Source organism: Paroedura picta, chromosome 3, assembly GCF_049243985.1.
Source record: "Paroedura picta isolate Pp20150507F chromosome 3, Ppicta_v3.0, whole genome shotgun sequence".
NCBI lineage: Eukaryota > Metazoa > Chordata > Lepidosauria > Squamata > Gekkonidae > Paroedura > Paroedura picta.
The window spans coordinates 153829126-153847586 of NC_135371.1; the positions used below are offsets into that span (position 1 = coordinate 153829126).

The 18461-nt window shown below is 42.3% G+C and overlaps 1 protein-coding gene across 1 annotated transcript in view; it reads left to right on the forward strand.

Moving 5' to 3' along the window:
• ATAD5 (ATPase family AAA domain containing 5) overlaps positions 1-15365 on the forward strand; it is a 34289-nt gene extending 18924 nt beyond the window's left edge. The window contains exons 15-23 of the mRNA XM_077328735.1: positions 887-1042; positions 2166-2278; positions 4060-4153; positions 4663-4727; positions 5728-5908; positions 6789-6967; positions 7293-8083; positions 14421-14588; positions 14749-15365. Of these exons, the coding sequence (XP_077184850.1) occupies positions 887-1042; positions 2166-2278; positions 4060-4153; positions 4663-4727; positions 5728-5908; positions 6789-6967; positions 7293-8083; positions 14421-14588; positions 14749-14827 (1826 nt within the window). The 3' untranslated portion in view covers positions 14828-15365. The remainder of the gene's footprint in view (positions 1-886; positions 1043-2165; positions 2279-4059; positions 4154-4662; positions 4728-5727; positions 5909-6788; positions 6968-7292; positions 8084-14420; positions 14589-14748) is intronic.
• The last annotated feature ends 3096 nt before the right edge of the window (positions 15366-18461 follow it).

Here is an 18461-nt window from a genome sequence, read left to right on the forward strand (position 1 = left end):
CTCTGCTCCATTCTCTATATGGCTGCCTTTTAAATATTTGGTTATCAATTCCCCTCTCAGTCGTTTCCTCTCCAGGCTAAACAGACCAAGCTCCCCCAACCTTTCTTCATACGTCTTGGTCTTGGTCTCCAAATCCCATCTTTGTTGCCCTCCTCTGGACATGCTCCAGTTTGTCTACATCCCTCTTCAACTGGCGTGCCCAAAATTGAACACAGTACTCCAAGTGAGGCCGAACCAGAGCAGAGTAAAGTGGTACCATCATCTCCTGTGATCTGGGCACGATACTCCGTTTGATACAACCCAAAATCCCATTTGCCTTTTTAGCCACCGAGTCACACTGCTGACTCATGTTCAATGTATGGTCTACAAAGATTCCTAGATCCTTTTCGCGCATGCTGCTGCCAAGTCTCCCCCATCTTATATTGGTGTGTTTGATTTTTCCTACATAAATGCAGAACTTTACATTTGTCCCTATTGAATTTCATTTTAATCAGTTTAGCCCACTTCTCGAGCCTATCAAGATCATCCTGTATCCTGTTGCTGTCTTCGGTTGTGTTTGCTACCCCTCTCAGTTTAGTATCATCTGCAAATTTAATAAGTATCACACACTGGCAGTTTTAACACGGTTCAGGGACAGGGAAACCATGTGGTTCTGTGGTGTTGCCTCTCCGACATATACAGCCAGTCCCCAAAAAATGGAACTCCACAGCTGCTGTCTGAAAAAGTCATAAAAATAATATGATAGCCTTCTGCCTTGTTGCAGCTTATGACAATAGCTTCATGAACAAATTCCTTAGAAATTATGTGAAAGTGTGTAATGCAAATAGATGAGGATAATAATATGAAAGTTGATGTTTTCTACATTAATGTGCCCTGTTTATTTCAGGAAAATTCTCTCCCAGAAAAGAATGGTCTCCAAAGAAGCCTCCAGTTTCCCCCAGAAGAGCTGGATCAAAGCAAGGCTTGGCACCCAAAACATTAACAAGCTATTTCAAAATCTCTTCCAAGGAAGGAAGAGTACAGCACCAAGAGAACAAGAAAGGTAGCTGGAACATCGGTTTATTTGAAGATGGGGAACAAGATCATAGTGTATACTTGTAAAATTAGAAGCCACGGTGTATGTTGCCAATCATAAGGAGCTATCGTCTATTGCAGTCCTAACTGCTGGGCGGTTGTGTGACTGCTCCTGTCTCTCTTCACCAGTGCTGTTGCTTCTGCCAGTTACCCACTTGCTGTCATGGGGCCATCACAGGTTTCTCACTGATAATGGTGGCAGAGATAAGTCCCATGGTCTATTTAAGGGGTAGCCAACCTGTGGTCCTCCAGATGTCCATGGACTACAATTCCCATGAGCCCCTGCCAGAAAATGCTGGCAGGGGCTCATGGGGATTGTAGTCCATGGACATCTGGAGGACCACAGGTTTACTACCCCTGGTCTATTTAGCATACTATGGAAGCTACATGCACAATTTTTCCATTTTCCCTTCTAGTTTTAGACCTATGAGCTCTTAAAGGGAGACCAGAACATGAGAACCATATTTCTCCCCATTCCCAGGCGAAGAGCAACATTATAAAGCCTGTGCAAAGGGCTTTGTCTCTCTTCTACCATTCAGCTCTGAATAGAGGGCAAATGCCGTTCATGCATTCTGCATGGGTGACTCCCTGTTTTGCTGTGAGGATGGGCTTGACCACCTTGCAGTGATTGTTAACCACCACAGGGGACCAAGTAAGTCATGGGAATAGTAGCAGCAGAAACAGCAGTACCTTTATTGGCATATCAGACAACAGAAACATATGATACAACAGCCAGAAAAATACACAAGATGCTGGTATTCTAATTACTTGTTGCAAGAAGCCCATGACCCTGTCTATTAAGTCAGGATTCTGATTGTTTAAGCCTCCCATTTCCGAATTAGGAGTAGATGCAAGAAGTTGGCCCTAATATTTCCATATAGTGACAGTGGGAGTAAGAAAATGTACTTAAGCAAACTATTTGGATGCTGCCTAGATATTACTAGCAGATCACTCACTGTCTGAACTACGAAAAACGGAACTACGAAGCACTTCTGGTGTCTATGTGGTCAGGTATCACAAATGCCTAAACAGATTCTTGAGAGACTGGATCTTTTATTTTCTGTTTGTACATGTATGTTCTGTCTCTGTAGAAAGAAAGGAAAACTTATCTGAACATGAAGTTCCGATGAAACCAATGAAAAGGGCAACTGGAGAAGAGGAATCAAGTAAAAAAAGTGCAACTTCTCTCATCCTCTTTGAAGAGGTAAGGAATAACTGCAGGCCCTCTGCTCCCAAGCAAATGATTCAGTGCCATTCAGGAAGGCAGAGTGTGCACAGCTGGCCAGCACTGATGGGCTCAAAGACAAAGCACTCCTTGCCATACTTTTGACCGTGCTCTTTAAGTATGAAGAACAGATTCATCTTAAGATTCTCTGGTATCTATTGACAGCTCCAGCTCTCTTCTTCACTCTGGGAAATAAATACAAAATGGACCAGAGCCTTATTTTCCCAATCAGATTCTGAACTCCTTGATTAGCAGTCTGTGCTGAACTTGAGTCAAGCCAAAACCGGCTATCAATTCAAAGACCAAATTTAACTGAAACTTGAGGTGGTGGTGCACTCGGGGCTCCAACCACAATGAGTCATAGTTCACAAACAAAAAATTAGCTGGCTTCCCAAGCAGGACAGTCTGTGGATCCCATGGAGGGAACTCCTGGTAGCCTTTAAGTTAACACTTGAGGTTGATTAGCCTAAAGACCTAGTGGCTTATCCAATGAGTGTCATAACATGATAGGATTTACTGATAATCCTTGTGGGGATGAGTTCTTTTGGGTCCCAAGCAGTGCAGAGTGCTGCAAGTTCTTGTTGCTCATTAAGGCACTACATAGTTACAATTAAGTTGGCTTCAGATATTTTTATTTCTTATATTCTTTGTAGCATTTATGGCTAGTGTTCAGTTGGACATAGCAAGCTGGACTCATAATTTGCAGTCTTCTTTGTAGACCAGCATCACAATGTAAATATTCAGACATGCACTGTAGCTGAGCTGGTTTTGATCAAGTCAGTTACAAAACACTTATTACTTACACTGGGGAAGAAGTAGTCATCTGAACTAGCCATTGCAGTTGCCAAAGTGCTGGACTAGGATCTGGGAGATCCAGCTTCGAATCCTCTCTCTGCAACAAAAGCTTGCTGGGTGATTTTGGGGCAGGCATACCCACTCAGCCTATAAACACTTTACAGGGTTGTTGTGAGGTTAAAACGGAGGAGAGGAGAACAGTGTGAGTAGGTTTGAGTCCCCGTTTGGAGAGAGGTGGTATATAAATTAAGTGAATATCAGGCAGATAAAAAGAAACCTTTTGGGGGTAGTATTATTTCCTAAGTAAGTTCTTTCTTACCAGTTTGGTGTAGTGGTTAGGAGTGCGGACTTCTAATCTGGCATGCCAGGTTCGATTCTGCGCTCCCCCACATCCAACCAGCTGGGTGACCTTGGGCTCGCCACGGCACTGATAAAGCTGTTCTGACTGAGCAGTGATATCAGGGCTCTCTCAGCCTCACCCACCCCACAGGGTGTCTGTTGTGGGGAGAGGAATGGGAAGGCGACTGTAAGCCGCTTTGAGCCTCCTTCGGGTAGGGAAAAGCGGCATATAAGAACCAACTCTTCTTCTTTAACCCTGTGCAGATTATGGGAAATATTTCATACTTTTATTAATTGTTTTAGACTATTTTCTAAGAAGTAAAACTAAAATTTAAAATGTCTGATATTTTTTTTTTTAAGTGAAAGGTAAAGTGAAAATATGTCTATTCAAAGTTACTCAACTGCCTCACAAGGTGACTGTTGTGAGGAGAGGAAGAGAAGGCAATTGTAAGCCATCCTCTGGGTAGATTAAAATGGAGTAAAACACCTTCTTGACTAATAGGAAACGTTATGATGATCTTTCTAAATTTTTTGCTTTTCTTAATGTAGAAAGTTAGATATCCTTCATATAGAACTCTAACTGGCCAAGACCGGTTGCATGACTAAACATCTTTCACACCCCATAGGTTGATATAATATTTGATGAAGATGTTGGATTTCTAAATGCAATAAAGACATTCATGGCAACTACTAAGAGGCCTGTCATTCTTACTACTAATGGTGAGTAATAATAATTTCAAAAAAGTTCTCGTAAATATTTTAAACTCATTGAATATATGCTTTGAAAATTTTCTTTTGGGGCTTAATTGGGTGAATGGTTGCCATTTCAAGAAATGTACAGTGTGAGTGATGTTTCATTACAAGCTAGATTGTAGCCTTTAGAGGTCCTAATCATGGTGTATTTCAGAGATTCATTCAAGTGGGTAGCCGTGTTGGTCTGAAGCAGCACAAGAAAACCAAATCAGAGTCTACTGGTACCAACAAAGATTTATTCAAGGTGTGAGCTTTCGAGTGCGAGCACTCTTCTTGGTCTGAGGAAGAGTGCTTGCACTCCAAAGCTCAAGCCTTGAATAAATCTTCGTTTCCTTCTGATCTTCTTATAATTTTTTAGTGTCGTCTTGTAACCTTTATAATATTGATAAAGGATACATTTAAGTTCTAGTTATTTTGATTCACTTTGAGAGGAAAAGTTGTTAATAAAAGTGGTAATCGTTTATCTTTTCCTATAGATCCATCATTCAGCTTAATATTTGATGGCTTGTTTGAGGAAATCACCTTCACTGTTCCTTCTTTGGTAAGACTTTCCATTTTGGAATGGAAGATTACTGTTTCTTTAGTACAACCATTATTGCAACTACAGTTTTAATGTGTAGATGGTTAAAATGTATATGTAATTAATTCTGTAATAATTGTGCAGTTCTTTTATTGTACAAAATAATATTCTTGTCTACTTATTTGTTCATATGAATCAGTGTGAGTGTAATTTAACTTAAAGGTAAAGGTAAACGTATCCCCTGTGCAAGCACCAGGTCATGTCTGACCCTTGGGGTGACGCCCTGTAGCGTTTTCTTGGCAGACTCAATTCGGGGTAGTTTGCCAGTGCCTTCCCCAGTCATTACCGTTTACCCCCCAGCAAGCTGGGTACTCATTTTACCGACCTCGGAAGGATGGAAGGCTGAGTCAACCTTGAGCCGGCTGCTGGGATCGAACTCCCAGCCTCATGGGCAAAGCTTTCAGACAGTTGCCTTACCACTTTGCGCCACAAGAGGCTCTTATTTTTTTAACTTAGGGAGGCTTGATTAATTTTTTAAAAAAATATATGAAAGCTACTTAGGCTATGTTGGTGCAGTTGTAATCCTGTGGAACCATGCCTTCCCCCTTGGCCAAACTCATTACATTACATTACTCATTCCATTTTTCATCAGCATGCATGTATCAAAATTATTTTTTTGTACATTTGGATAATATAAATAGTACTCAAAATATGGTCCAGATATGAACACAATTTTGAGAACAAAGCAAATTTTCCTTTCCACCCATGCAAAGCAGGGTGATTTTGTCTGGATCCCTCTTCTTGTGGTTACTTCTTGTGTCACATGACATTGTTCTGAAGACCACCCCCCATCCTCAGCAGTAACTTTATGCAAATACCAAAGGAACGGGAAATCAAGAAAGATCCATTTTTCACAAATCCTTTTAATTTGTAGGAGTTTAAATCCAACCCACGTAAAAGAATGTGCTTTGTGCGTGTGTTACCATTAAGTATTGTTAATTTTCAACTCATTTTATTTTAGATAAATGTTGCTAGCTACCTCCAAGTTCTGTGTTTGGCTGAGAATCTAAGAACAGAAATAGATGACTTGGCTGCTTTGCTAACTACCAATAATGGTGATATCAGACAAAGTATTCTCCACTTACAATTCTGGGTTAGGAGTGGAGGTGGTTATCTGAAAGAAAAAAACCTAGTGCTTCGTGGTAAGTATGACTTGGTAATAGAGGAAAAAATCTTAAATCCATCTCTGACTATGTCATCATTTTTTATTACATATAATGGAAATGTAAAAACAATGATATGCAATTTGTATGTTATTTTTGATTGGAGAAAGAAACAATTTTGAATGTTAGAGGCCCCTTTTTTTTTACTGGAGCTCCCTAAACTTATAGAATCATAGAATAATGGAGTTGGAAGGGACCTCCTGAGTCATCTAGTCCAACCGCCTGCACTATGCAGGACACCCTATCGCTCATCCACTGCAACCTGCCACCCCCTTGAGCCTTCACAGAATCAGCCTCTCCGTCAGATGGCTATCCAGCCTCTGTTTAAAAATTTCCAAAGATGGAGAACCGACCACCTCCCAAGGAAGCCTGTTCCATTGAGAAACCGCGCTGACAGGAACTTCTTACGGATGTTTAGGTGGAATTTCTTTTGAATTAATTTCATCCCATTGCTTCTCAAAGCAATTATATAATACAGCAAATTTGGTTATTATAATAAATAAACATAATTATGTTTACAGAAAAGTGGGGGGGGGATCAGTTGAGCTTAACCAGTAGCAAGCATGGGATTAAGTTTTTTGCCTTCTTCCCCTTGGCCTTTCATTTATGGCTGCTGTGCTGGTGAGAGGAGTCAGATGTCCAGTGGTTGAGATGACAGCTGTACCAATGAATCTGTAACAAGAGTAATTAGACTTGCAGAAGCAAACAGCAATCTCATTGGGGAAAAGAAAATCTGTATTTGAAACAGTTGTATTTAAAACAATACCAGGAATTGCTTGCTTTAAATAAAATAGTTGAAATCACTATGCAGCTATCATAGTTTATCATTTCTGTGTGTTTAACATAAAACTTTTGTTAGGAGGGGACAAGAAAGCACGTGGCATGGAACAGATTGTTTGCGCTGATGATCCTGCTAATTCCAAAGCTACTGAGCTGCCTCTCTTAAAAATTCCAAAGTGTGACACGGGCTGCATTGAAAACTTGCTTGGCCTGAAGAACATTTTTTTGCCTTCAGAAGACTTGCTGTCATTTCTTAAGGTATGCTTTTTGTTGCTTTCCAGTCATCAAAGGGCACTGATTTACTATGGTTTTCCAGATTTCAGAAAATGAACCAAACCTTTTATTAAAATGGTTTTAAAGATGCTTTGAAGGCATTCGTTATTCTAGACATTAATGAACCTTATTAGATACAGAACACAATTAGTTTTTTTCAAGTTAATAAGCTCTTGATTTTTAGTCTCATACAGGTGGAACGGGGGGGGGGGACAATTGTGATGATGCTTGGAAAATACTTCTAAAAACATTTAAAGGATCTGTTTTTTTAAAACTAAAAATAATTATTACTTATTTCCATTTTTCACAGCATGAAATCACATCCAAAGAAGACTGGAGCAAGCTAATACATCTCCTCACGGAATTCCAGGTGAAGAATGTAGACTTTATTTATAGTAATCTTGAGTTAATTTTACCATTACCAGTTACTGTACTTTCCAAACCAGCTCCAATTACAGAAAATGTTTCAAATTATGCACCCCCTGACGGTGACTGCTTGGAGGAAGCCAGTGCCATGAAAAAGTCTAAACAGACCAAGCGCCGGAGGAGGATAGCTTTATTGGATGATAGCGACTTATTTGAGAGTGAGCTGGACTATTCTGGGTTCATCACTGTGTCATCTGATGTATCCAGATTATGCATGGAAGAAGAAAAGGGTGGATTGAAACCTGCAGCTGATAGCACAATAACATTGAGCAGTGGAATGGCAGAAGCGAAAGGCTCAGCTCATGCATTCCGGTGCCTAAATTCACTAGGGGAATTTGTGGAAAATATGTCTGTCTTAGACTATTGCTTAAGTAATAAGACTCAAGAATCGAAACAATCATGTCAGTATGAGGAATTTATCTGGACAAAAGGCGAAATGAAAAATGGCCTGTCTGATGAGTTTAGTGAAGAGCGCACAGATTGGTGGAGTTCCAAAAACAGCAGTGAACTGAAAGCATCTATGGAGGCACTGGCCTTCAAGAAATGTTTTAAGGATGTTTCAGAAGCCATGCAAAGCTGTTTGGATGCTGGAAAGGATGATTTTGAAGAACTGACACTCTGTATTTCAGAAGAGCAGACCAGTTTACACTTTGGTCAGTCGGCAGCTAAATCCAAGTAAGTGCAAAACACTTCTGACATTTGTTGTGTGAAGGAGGAGTTGTGGGAGAAAGGATGTCTTTTTGATGTGTCAAGATAGTATGTGACTAGTATGAAGAGCCGTTTTACATTTATTTGCTCTGGCCTTGTTTAAAAGTTTAATATTTTAAGCCCTTCGTTTAGGCTACATTTTCTTCGAAAAATTTGTCAGTACAAAGCATTTCAAATTTGCTTTGGATTTCCAAATTGCAATGTACTTTAAATAGCTTTTAAACAATATTTAACAATTTGCTTGTTAAGCACCAGTCAAGCCAAAAAGAATTTATTTATTTAGAAGATTTTTATACCGCCCTTCTATATGGCTCTGGGCAATTTACATAAAACACCATAGGATAGTTACATAGAACATCATAACAAATATAACAATCATAGCATAACATATCAACTGATTGATTCTGTGAAGGCAAAGGAGTTGGCAGGTTACAGTAGATGAGCGATTGGGATGTGAGTGTCCTGCATAGTGCAGGGGGTTGGACTAGATGACCCATGAGGTCCCTTCCAACTCTATAATTCTATGATTCTAGAACAATATTTCAACAGGAACGGTAACTTTGACAGAAGTCAGATTATTTCAGTCATGGAAGGAAGGGGGTATCTGAGGGGGAGACCAGCAGATGTTCTTGGGTCAGTGGGCTTCAAGCAAAGGCCCTGTGAAATTGTGCTCATCTCTTCAGGGAGCTCGTTCCACCAGGTGGGGGCCAGGATGGAAAAGGCTCTGGCCCTTGTTGAGGTCCGACATGCTTCTTTGAGGCCGGAGATCACCTTTCTACTCTTTCAGTTAAAGGTTTTAATGATGATTCTGTGCTGTGCATCAGCTCCATTTGGGACAGCAGTTACCTGTTTTTAAAAAAAGCCTTGTTTTTTCAATCCATAACCAGCTGCTGTCATCAAGTTACCATACCCGTGGTACCTTTCAAGGACTACTTAAACATAGTTAAGTAATCGTGTTTCTGGTCTCAAACTTACATCAATTCCCAAACCCTATACTAGTTTAGCAACTATTTTCACATGTGCATGAAATATAATTTGAAGAGTTACAACAGCAATGCATGATTTGTAGATTTTGACCAATTTTTGTGGCATAAGGTATCACTGGTGTCCCATCTTGTATTTTCTTTAAATATAGGTTATACAGAGAAAAAGATTAATATGAAAATCTGTGTTTCCAAACTTAACTTACCATTAAGATCCATATTACACTTAAGATGAAATGTCGGTCTACTGTTGGTGTTAAGTCTAAGTAATATGCCATACCTTGGACAATACATGTTTCCCTCTTTAATTCATCAATTGCTCAAATTCAGAGCTTAAATGTCTAGAAATACTTTTGCACAGGAAACTTCAGGTGCTGATTTTCAAAGGTTGTAATTTTACCATGACTTATTTTGGACACTAGGTTAAATTTAATTATATTGTTGTTAGGTGTTAACTTAATAATTAAGACCAGATAACTCCCTCTTTGTAAGGAGCCTTAACTGAAAATCTTGAAGCTTACCAAGTTCTTACAGCAGAAGCACTGGAGAAATGCCATGTGATGATTTATTTCTACAGAATCATGCACAGCACTTTATTGGGAACGGCAATTTTGATCTGGCATGCTTGACTGATATCTAGGTAGATGAAGTGGTGGCTGTCACTCAGCTGACTCCCCCAGGATACTCAGTCCTTCATCAACTGCAAACAGGAAGATGGGTGTGTGTGTGAATTCTCATCCAAAATTCTTTCTCCATCTTCGTGGGTTCTGTGCAGTCCCACATGGGTACTGCGGAATCGCAGGCCTGCTTCGGAGATATGACTAGCTAGCTTAAAGCTCAAAAGTCTCCCAAGAGTGCTCGCCCCTCCTCTCACAGAGTGACTTTCCCGCCTAAAGTCACGTGATGTGGGAGGAGCCAGCACTCTTCCCTCAGTCCTTCCCTTTGCCACGCATTACGATCAATACGTAGCGGCCCAGCGGGGATGGAGGGAGGGTTGTGTGACTGCACAGAACACCACTCGATGAACAACAGTTACAGGTAAGTGCAACCGTGTTTTCATCTTCATGGGTTCTGTGCAGTCCCACATGGGAGACTAACAAGATCACTCACTTCGGAGATGGGCTATGTACGGAGTATTGATCTTAAAATCGCCTTCCCAACCGCTGTCTCCTTCGTTGAGTCGACATCCAGGGAGTGAGTTAGTTAGTTAGTTAGTTATTATATTTATATACCGCCGTCCCCGGGGGCTCAGGGCGGTTTACATAATAACATAAGAATACATGGAACAGTCTTATAAAACATTTGAGTAACCGTGCAATAACTGATAATTGTAAACATATAACATTATAATTGTATAACCAATAAACAATACAACGTTGCAACATACAAACAGGTCCAGAGTGTATAGGTGGTGTTCTGAGGGGGGGTGGGGGGCAGGGCCCCTTTGGTCGCTGTTGGTTATATATATCTGGTCTCAACCGAATGCCTGGCGGAAGAGCTCCTCCTTGCAGGCCTTGCGGAACTGTTTAAGCTCCGTCAGGGCCCTGATCTTCTCTGGGAGCTCGTTCCACCAGGTGGGGGCCATAACAGAGAGGCCCTGGTTGAGACTAGGCGGACTTCTTTAGGGCCAGGGACCTTTAGCTGGTTGGTAGCAGTGGAGCGCAGGGCTCTTTTGGGGGTGTAGGCAGGGAGGCGATCCCTCAGGTACACTGGGCCCTGACCGCGTATGGCCTTGAAGGTAATTACCAGAACCTTTAGTCTGATCCGGAATTCAACTGGCAACCACTGCAGTTGATGGAGAATGGGCCGGATGTGGGACCTCTACGGTGTTGCAGTGAGGATCCTGGCTGCTGCATTTTGAACCATCTGTAGCTTCTGGGTCAAGACTAAGGGCAGGCTTGCGTAGAGCGAGTTACAGAAGTCCAGTCTAGAGGTGACCGTCGCATGGATCACTGTGGCTAGGTGTTCCAGGGCCAGGTAGGGCGTTAGTAGCTTGGCTTGGCGGAGGTGGTAGAATGCCAGCCGCGCTACCTTTGTGAGCTGGGCTTCCATTGTGAGGGAAGTGTCCAGAATCATGACTAGGTTCCTGGCGGAGTGAGCCATAGAGAGCTGCACACCATCCAGGGCAGGCAGGCCCGCTTCCTCACATGGGCCCTTCCTACCCAGCCACAGGACCTCTTTGAAGGATTGAGCTTCAGACGACTCTGCTTGAGCCATCTCGTCACTGCTTCTAGGCAGCTGGCTAATGCTTCTGGGGGAGAGTGAGGGCGGCCATCCATCAGGAGGAGGAGCTGGGTGTCATCTGCATATTGATGGCAACCCAGTCCAAACTTCCGTACCAATTGTGCAAGAGGGCGCATAAAGATGTTGAATAGGATAGGAGAGAGGACCGCTCCCTGTGGTACTCCACAAGTAAGTTGTCAGCGGTCTGATGTTCTTTCTCCTATTGCTACCCTCTGTCCATGATCCTGGAGGAAGGAGATCAGCCACTGAAGGGCTGTCCCTCGTATTCTGGCATCGATGAGGCGGCGAGCTAGTAGCTCATGATCGACTGTGTCGAACGCTGCTGAGAGGTCTAGTATATCAGCAGTGCCGACCCGCCTCGGTCCAACTGGCGATGGAGGTTGTCCATCAGGGCAACTAGCACTGTCTTTACCCCATGGCCAGGCCGTAAACCTGACTGGGATGGGTCTAGGACCTAAGCTTCTTCCAGGTATTCCGTCAGTTGGTTTGCGACTGCCCTTTCAATCATCTTCCCCAGAAACGCTAAATGCGAAACAGGTCTGTAATTGTTAGGCTCTCTCGGATCTAGAGATGTTTTTTTTCAGTAGTGGGCGTACCACAGCCTCTTTCAATCCCTCTGGGAATTCTCTCGTTGTGAGAGATAGGTTGATTATCTCCCGGAGGGGGCCCTTTATCCTTATGCCACCCCTCCTCCCCACCCCGCTGTCCGAGACTGGTGGAGGACAGAGAACCCGGCAGGGGCTAGATCTCTGAGGGCAACTGTTTCACCCTCCCTGGTCCAGGTTACAAAGGCGCTTGGCTGCCCTGCAGATGTCTGACATAGGGAGCCCTGCTGTAAATGCTGCTGATGTAGGAATGTGCAGTGAGTTTGAGAGGACAGTCAAGTTTTGAAAGCCATTTTAGTTTGCAGTTTGGCTTCCCCCTGGTTTTAAGAGGGGGGAAGCAAAACGGACCAGTGTGAACTGGATCAATCTGTTTCAGGGGGTTGGGTTAATGGGGATTGGGAACATCCCTGAATCCCAAACCAAATCAGAAATGTCCAGTCCAGGCCCTCCCCTAGTCCGGCGGGCCCTAACCTGTGGAGTTCAACAGGGATTGATCATCTCTCCAGAGTTATCTAGCATCTGTATGTGCCCTCTGGTGAATATTGTCAGGTTTGGAGTGGTATGCCATCAATATACAGGTGACAGCCAGCTCTACCTCTTATTTAAGAAGCAACGGGTAACTGGAATTTCATTCTTGGCCTGGATGCAGAGGTAGAATGGCTATGTGAGAGTTTGTTAAAGCTAAATCCATCTAAGACAGCAACTATGTGGCTGGGGAATCCTGGAGCACTGGGATGGCTACTTCTACCGATCCCTGATGGGGTCTATGTTTCTACAGTCTACTCAGTCAGGAATTTGATAGTATGGCTTGATTCTTTTCTCTGCATGGACTAATATATGTCCGCAGTAAGAAAGCCTGCATTTTACCATCTATGCTAGGCCCAGTTCCCTATTTGTCTCAGGAGGACTTTGCTGCAGTATTTCACTCAGCAGTCACCTCGAGGCTGAACTACTCTAATGTGCTCTATTCAGGGCTACCTTTGAAGATTCTTCAGAAGCTGCAATTGGTCCAGAACACAGCTGCCAGATTGCTGACAGGAGCATCCTGGTCAACAGCATGTAACGCTTATTCTACCACAGCTGCACCGACTCCCAATTAGTTTCTGGTGCCAAGGCAAAAGTGTTGATACCTTTAAAGCCCTCAATGACCTGGGGACCCTCATGCCTTTGTGACTGCCTCTTCTGGCATGATCCTCCCCATCTTCTCTGATCTTTATCTAGGCATTTATTGAACGTCCCTGGGCAACCAACTGCACACCTTGTGTCTACAAGCGCAAGGGCCTTCTCAATAGCAGACCCTGACCTGTGGAACCAGAAGCCCAAAGAAGTGTGTGTGTTGCAGGATCTCCCTAGGTTCTGCTGGGCATCCAAGGTTGCTCTTTTTTAGGGACCTTGGCGTGATTGTGATCCACCAGGCAGCTGGTATACTTCAGCAGTGTATTCATCATTCTACTTAGCTTGATAATTGATAGATTTCATTTAAAGATAATTTATTATTCTTGTGTTGTTCTGATTGGTGTATTTTATGTCAGCCACCCCAAGTCTCATTCAGAGGAGAGGGATGAGGATACAAATGTGATAGATAAATAGCAAATTATTAAAGATCTATTGTTGCTGTAGACAGCTTTTTCCTTTCTTCAGTGGCATGTTAACCATAACCTATCTTGATTGTGATTTCAGCAAAAACTATATTAACATTTCTAAATGTGACCTAACTCATATTGTGATCAGTTGAATTATATAGTCTGTTGCTTTTGTTTTGTTTTGTCTCTGAAACCTACAAATCTCTTTGCATCTGTTTAACATACTTTAGGGTTATATCTAGTTAAAGTGACTTGAATCGAAAATTAGTTTTGGCATTAGTTAGGAGGCCTGTTTAATTTAATTAAGATTGCCACACTTTAAAATTGTTTATCATAGTACATTTGGCATGTAGATATAAGCTCAAATGCCCCTTGAAAGACAGCTCTTGGGGACAGCAGACCCCCCCACACACAAGTAGCAGAGGCATGTACCCCAAATCAGTGGTCCCCAACTTTTTTATCACTGGGGTCAACGCTTGATCATTTTACTGAGGCCTGGGGGGGGGGGGCGCCTGAACCCCTGCTCTGCTTGCTTTCCTGCCGGTGCCCCTGACTTCCCACTGCGGGGCGCTGCCATCAGCAGCTGTGCAGTGCCACACCAAGGGGGATCCCCAGCCATGGCAGCTGCTGGAGAGCACCAAAGGTGAGCCGGCGGCAGAATGGCAGGGCAGCCCCCGAGGCAGCAGCCAGGGAGGAGGATGAGGAGGAGACACGGCCAGTTGCCGACTGATCCACGGACCGGTACCGGTCCCAGGACCAGGGGTTGGGGACCACTGCCCCAAATCACTGTTTGTACACTCAATGGGCCCACATATAAAAAACATAAAATCTTCTATCTTTCTAATTAACCTAGAGCTAGAATAAGAAACAACATGCTTTTCTTCCACAGCATTCGTGAAAAAGCCCAGAAGAGATTGGAAATAATCAAAGCTGCCTTTTCCAGTAGAATTCCTTTCAATCTGAGCAACAGACAAGCCAGTGTAATAGAATACCTGCCTATTCTCCGCAACATCTGTAAGTCAGAGAAGCAGAAGGAACAAGGGAAAACAAAAAGGAGGTGAGCTTTGCTGTAGCAGGATGCGTGAGTCGGAGAGGCTTAAATTGCACTTACTAACATGGGAGGGAAATGGTCATGTTCGTAATACTGCTTTCTGGATTCCTAACAAAACTGCTTTTTGTTTTTAATGTCCCATTGTTTTTTTTAATTTGTCAAACAGATTTCTCCATTACCTTGAAGGCATTCACTGTGATTTTCCACGAGAAGTTTTGAACAGTCTGGCAGCTGATTTTCCATAAAGTGGTTGATGCCACTAAACTTTTGTACATATAAAATCATTTTTAATGTATATTCAAAAGTCTGTTTATATTTTGATTCTATTTAAAAACACAAGCCTGTATATATGTACTGTATTGGTGCTGAACTTTCTTATTGTACTGAAATCTACACTAGCAGTGTTCCAATAATGACGGAATAAACGTCATCCTTTCAGTCTGGGCAGTTTGACTCCTAAGGCACTCTTCCAATTTTATCATAAATTTTCTACTTCCTAGAAAATAGAAGCCAGATGACTGAAATCTCTTTTAATTAAACTGCAAAACTGCTTAACTTGGTTTTATAGCTCTGTATGTATAACAGATTTGTCTCCAACATGGTGAGATATTCTGTTGTAAAGCTTCACTTCTGTGTGAGGCATGCTTTTATGTCAACAGTTCTTGGAGGTTGTAATAGTATTTATATGTAATTCTGAATATTTTATACTGTATTTTATATTTTACCAGTCTCAGTGGCATTTCTTTTTATACCTGCAATGAAGTAATAAATACCTGGACGAGGCTTCAGTGTAGAGTATCTTTAGATTTAAAATGTTAAACTGATGGCATAAAATAATCCGTATAAATGTGAAAGTACTTTTGTGTTTTCTTCAACTCCCTTCAAAACACACTTCTCTTTACGGGCTGAAATATCCACTAGTACCCTGTTTGAAAGCAAAGATTTCTCATATTATTGTTATGTGAATCATCTTTCCAAGGCAGCAGCAGCATGCTCATGTAACAGATGTCTGACAGGATAATGTTGTTGTTGTTATGTGCGAAGTCGTGTCCGACCCATCGCGACCCCATGGACAATGATCCTCCAGGCCTTCCTGTCCTCTACCATTCCCTGGAGTCCATTTAAGTTTGCACCTACTGCTTCAGTGACTCCATCCAGCCACCTCATTCTCTGTCGTCCCCTTCTTCTTTTGCCCTCGATTGCTCCCAGCATTAGGCTCTTCTCCAGGGAGTCCTTCCTTCTCATGAGGTGGCCAAAGTATTTGAGTTTCATCTTCAGGATCTGGCCTTCTAAAGAGCAGTCAGGGCTGATCTCCTCTAGGACTGACTGGTTTGTTCGCCTTGCAGTCTAAGGGACTCGCAAGAGTCTTCTCCAGCACCAGAGTTCAAAAGCCTCAATTCTTTGACGCTCAGCCTTCCTTATGGTCCAACTTTCGCAGCCATACATTGCAACTGGAAATACCATAGCCTTGACTAAACGCACTTTTGTTGGCAGGGTGATGTCTCTGCTTTTTAGGATGCTGTCTAGGATAATACTGGACTGATTTTCAAGCATTTTAAATGACTAACAGATAGTTCATCACATTTAATTGTAGAGTGATTTGACTTAAAATCTTCTATTGTGTTTTTCTTCATAGGTATCAGACATCTCAAAGATACTGTTTTCAGATATTTACTTTTAAGGCCCCAGATTGCTGTTAAGTACATAAAATAAACATGTAAAATTTCCAGTAATTTTGAAGCCACGGGGAACAATTTTTCTTGTCTCCCCACCACCTCCCCAATAGTTGGAATACTTTACTATACTGTCAAACCAAAACTAATTTTGCAATTTTAATAACCTAAAATGTGTTCCCTATGATTTTGTATATAAAACTGCAATATTTGTGATATTTAAAAGTTATAAATGTCTTAGTTTTGTACAATCAAAAGCACAAATATATACCCCACACTTCAGAGAAAACTGCAAGCTGATAATACCTTAGTACTGGGGGGGGGGGCAGATTGTGGCTTTCCAGATGCACATGTTGGCAGGGGCTCTTGGGAATTGTAGTCCATTGACAACTGGGAAGCCACAGTCTGGCCACCTCTCTCTTAGTACATGTCCCTTAGTTCCAGCTAGATGCTATCTTTTTCCTTTTGTGGCTATGGGTCAATTTAGAGAGAGCTCAGTCCCCAGGAAAACTCTGAGCTAACCTCTTGATGCTTTAGTACATTTTCTGCCCCATCTTTGTTACCTATTCTGGGAATGTATGTCACACTGGTTTAAGGTTGAGGTAGAATCAACCACAAAAAAAGAGCCAGGTCAAAAAGTCAACGGAAGGTATGCAACAACTGAGATGCCAGGAAAGCCCCTCATGAAGATTAAGGATCCTTCTAGGTGCAGAAACACATATTGGATTTAAGAGCTGTATACAGCTACAGCATGCCCACCCTGATTTTGAAAATGTTTTACTTATTCTAAGGACTTTACTCCCCAACATTGAAGCTACAGGGAAAAGTTTTTTTTTCCCAGCCTTCACCTTCTAGAAACATTGGTACTAACATGAGTTGTTAGGTATGATAGGATGTGATCAACGATCCATGTTAGCAATGGTTCTTAATAAGTTGTACAGTTAACCTTCAGTACTGGAGTCGTTTGTATATTTTTGGAAAATAAGGCTGTGTATACACACGATATTAGTAAACACTGTAGCCCACTTGGGATAGAACTGGAACTAGAGGTTAAACAAAGATTGTATACACTCTAATGTGCAACTGTTGCCAACTCTATGGGGACATGAATATTCAAATCTCCACTCATTTGTGAAGCTCACTCTCAGCCTAGCCGTTTTTTTGCACAGTTGTTTGGGATTACAGACAGGATAACCCCTCCTACAGACATAAGCTCTGTACAGCAACAGAAATAAAAATGAGACCTAGCCATCCTGTTTAAAGTAAACCAAGATACTCTTATATTGGCACTCATTTAACTGCAATCCAATTAGCCAATCTGACAACATTTCTCTACATTTTACATAATTCAGTAGCAATGTTACTATCATAAATATGATCTTTAAAAAACTTTATGGATTCAAACATACCACTTCTAAATAGATGGGGAGCCAAGGAAGCTTGTAGCCAGACGCGGATGTTGGATTTTCGTAGGGCAAACTTTAATAAACTCAGAGACATGATGAGTGTCATACCATGGACGAGAATGCTGGAAGGGAAGGGAGCATGTGAAGGGTGGGCGCTACTCAAACAAGAGCTATTGCATGCTCAATCAATGACTATTCCAGAAAGACGAAAACACTGCAGGAGCTCTAAGAAGCCTATTTGGATGAACAGAGAACTTCAAGAGGAACTAAGAAAGAAAAGGAAAATGTTCAGGAAATGGAGGGAAGGACAGAGCTCTAAAGAAGAGTACCTACAGGTTACTAGGCACTGTAGATCAATCATCAGAAAGGCCAAAGCTGAGAGTGAGCTAAGATTGGCCAGGGAAGCCCATTCTAACAAGAAAAGATTTTTCAGTTACGTGAGGAGCAAACGTAAAGTCAAGGAGGCAATAGGCCCGCTGTTGGGTGCGGATGGACAAACTCTAACGAAAGATGCAGAGAAAGCAGAAAGGCTTAGTGCCTATTTTACATCTGTTTTTTCCCACAGGTCTAAGTGTTTAGGCACATCTAGAGATGGCTGTAGCCAAAGGATAGTGTCTGGGTGGCAGGTTAACATGGATAGAGAGGTGGTCGAGAGGCATTTAGCTGCACTGGATGAGTTCAAATCCCCTGGTCCAGATGAAATGCACCCGAGAGTACTCAAAGAACTTTCCAGAGAACTTGCACAGCCCTTGTCCATCATCTTCGGAACCTCTTTAAGGACTGGAGATGTCCCGGAGGAC